At 40.8% G+C, this 2,262-nt stretch overlaps 1 protein-coding gene across 3 annotated transcripts in view; it reads left to right on the top strand.

The window, feature by feature from the left end:
* adcy2b (adenylate cyclase 2b (brain)) overlaps nt 1-2,262 on the top strand; it is a 67,704-nt gene that overhangs the window by 33,727 nt on the left and 31,715 nt on the right. For all 3 annotated transcript variants that reach the window (XM_020620153.1, XM_020620154.1, XM_020620152.1), the window contains one exon: nt 583-741. In XM_020620153.1, coding sequence (XP_020475809.1) covers nt 583-741 — 159 coding nt within the window. The remainder of the gene's footprint in view (nt 1-582; nt 742-2,262) is intronic.

Here is a 2,262-nt window from a genome sequence, read left to right as displayed (position 1 = left end):
AAAAAAAAGGGGGGGGGGGTGAAAAAAAAAATATTTATATATATACACATATATATTATTATATATATTATCATTCAAAATAATTGATTCTGCTATATCTTTGTAGTGTATGGACATTAACAATAGGCATTTCTAGCTGCATCCTGCATGTCTTACATTCTTGATTTCTAAAACCAGATTACAGCCACGTTACAGCCAACACCTGGACTGGTGTGGTGCAGTCAACCCTGGTGAATTGTGGAATACTTAAATATATTTAACAGTGTGAAGCAAGTGCAGATTAAGTGTACTGTGTGTCTGTATTTTTTTCGATGTCTTGCCTTCTTCCTAGTGATGCGTGCATGTGCAATTAAATGCTCAAAACCGCAGGTGTGGATATTTGGACAGATTCTTTCCTACCAGCTGCTGTCAAACACAGACGCTGACACATTCCTCCAGCTGACAGAGACAAAAGGAGCATTCTGATATTTTACATTTCTTTTGTTGCACTGTAAAATACTCTTAAGAAAAAATTAACTAATTATTTATACCTTAAAAAGGACTGAGTTGGACTTTAAAGATTCCCTCCTGTGTCCCCCACAGGAAGGTCCGAGATGCCACAGGAGTTGACATCAACATGCGTGTTGGTGTTCATTCTGGGAATGTTCTGTGTGGTGTGATCGGCCTCCAGAAGTGGCAGTATGATGTGTGGTCACATGATGTAACCCTAGCCAATCACATGGAGGCAGGAGGTGTGCCAGGGTAAGAATACCCAATATGTTTTGCAGCACTGTCATGCAAGTCTTTGTAATTATTGTGTGGTTGGAAAACTAGAGACACGTACCTGCACGGTTGCCAATATTAATATGTAAACCAGACAAGAAACTATGCTTTGAGAATTGACTAACACTTCCTGCTTAGTGATTAATGCTGAGTTGCTCTTTAGTAAGTCACTGAATTCCCATCTGCTGCACTACAGTTCCATTTGGCCTGAAGTAAAAGTGAGCAAGTCCCAGTAGCCAGTGCTACATAAACTCATTATGTTGAGTTTCAGTCCAGTCAGTATCTCAGGGAGCCTGTTTTGGAAGCATTTTTACTGATAAGGGAATAATATCAAATCCATGCAATTTTCTTTAGATTCTTTGGGTGTGTGAACGGTCTGACTGATCAAATCCATCCATCCATTATCTATACCACTTAGTCCTGAATGGGGTCATCGGTGGGGGTTGGAGCCAATCCCAGCTGACATTGGGTGAGAGGCGGGGTACACCCTGGACAGGACACCAGTCTATCACAGGACTGACACACACACTCACTCCTATGGGCAATTTAGAGACTGACTGATCAAATGATGGAATGAAATGTTATAAATTGGGCAGTCTAACCTAAAAGAACATTATGAGTATCAGTGTTGGCTGAACCCCAGTAAACCACCCCCTCAAAGCCAAATATTATAAGACACCTGAGGGAACAACATATTGATGTGTTCCAGCAGTAGCACCAAAAATATCAAAAAACATAATCAGAACTCAGATGGGGAAAAAAAGCATGTGTGTGTGTGTGTGTGTGTGTGTGTGTACGCCTTTGTTTTATTTACATCATGAGGACCGATACCTGTTAACACATTCACACTATTGGGACTCAACCATCCTTGTGGAGACCAGAAGCTAGTCCCCACCAGGAAATCACTGAATTTTAGAGTGGCAACGTGGTTTAGGGTTAGGATGAGATTAGGTGTTAGGTGTTAGGCAAGTAGTGGTTATGGTTAAGGTTAGGATAAGTCTATAGGAAATGAATGTAAGTCAATGTAAAGTCCCCACAAGGAATGAAAACACAGTGTGGCAGACAGAAGGATGTTGGTAAAAACTAACATCCATCATGCACGACCTCTCCCATCCCCTGCACCACACAGTAGAGGCTCTGAACAGTTCCTTTAGTGCAAGACTGTTACATCCCCAGTGTAAGAAGGCATGTTACCCTAGGTCATTCCTCCCCACACAGCAATCAGACTGTACAATACATCACTGCAGTGATAAACTAGGTGAAAGTATGAGGGACTATGTAATAGTCAACTGAGGTGCAATACTCAAATCCTGGGGTAAAATGCATGGTTAATATGCAGACATGTAAATTCTGTTCTTGATTATTCAAATACTTGATTCTGTCTGTTTTTGAGTACTTGGAATTTATTTATCAGGATGTGTGTGCGGTGCTTGTTCTCATGGTGTTATACTGTTTGTTCTCTATTGCTGCTTGAGGTACTGAAATTTGTTTATCAAGATA

This window comes from Monopterus albus, unplaced genomic scaffold (assembly GCF_001952655.1).
Source record: "Monopterus albus unplaced genomic scaffold, M_albus_1.0 scaffold233.1, whole genome shotgun sequence".
NCBI classification, from domain to species: domain Eukaryota; kingdom Metazoa; phylum Chordata; class Actinopteri; order Synbranchiformes; family Synbranchidae; genus Monopterus; species Monopterus albus.
This window is presented reverse-complemented; position numbering and strand designations above follow the sequence as displayed.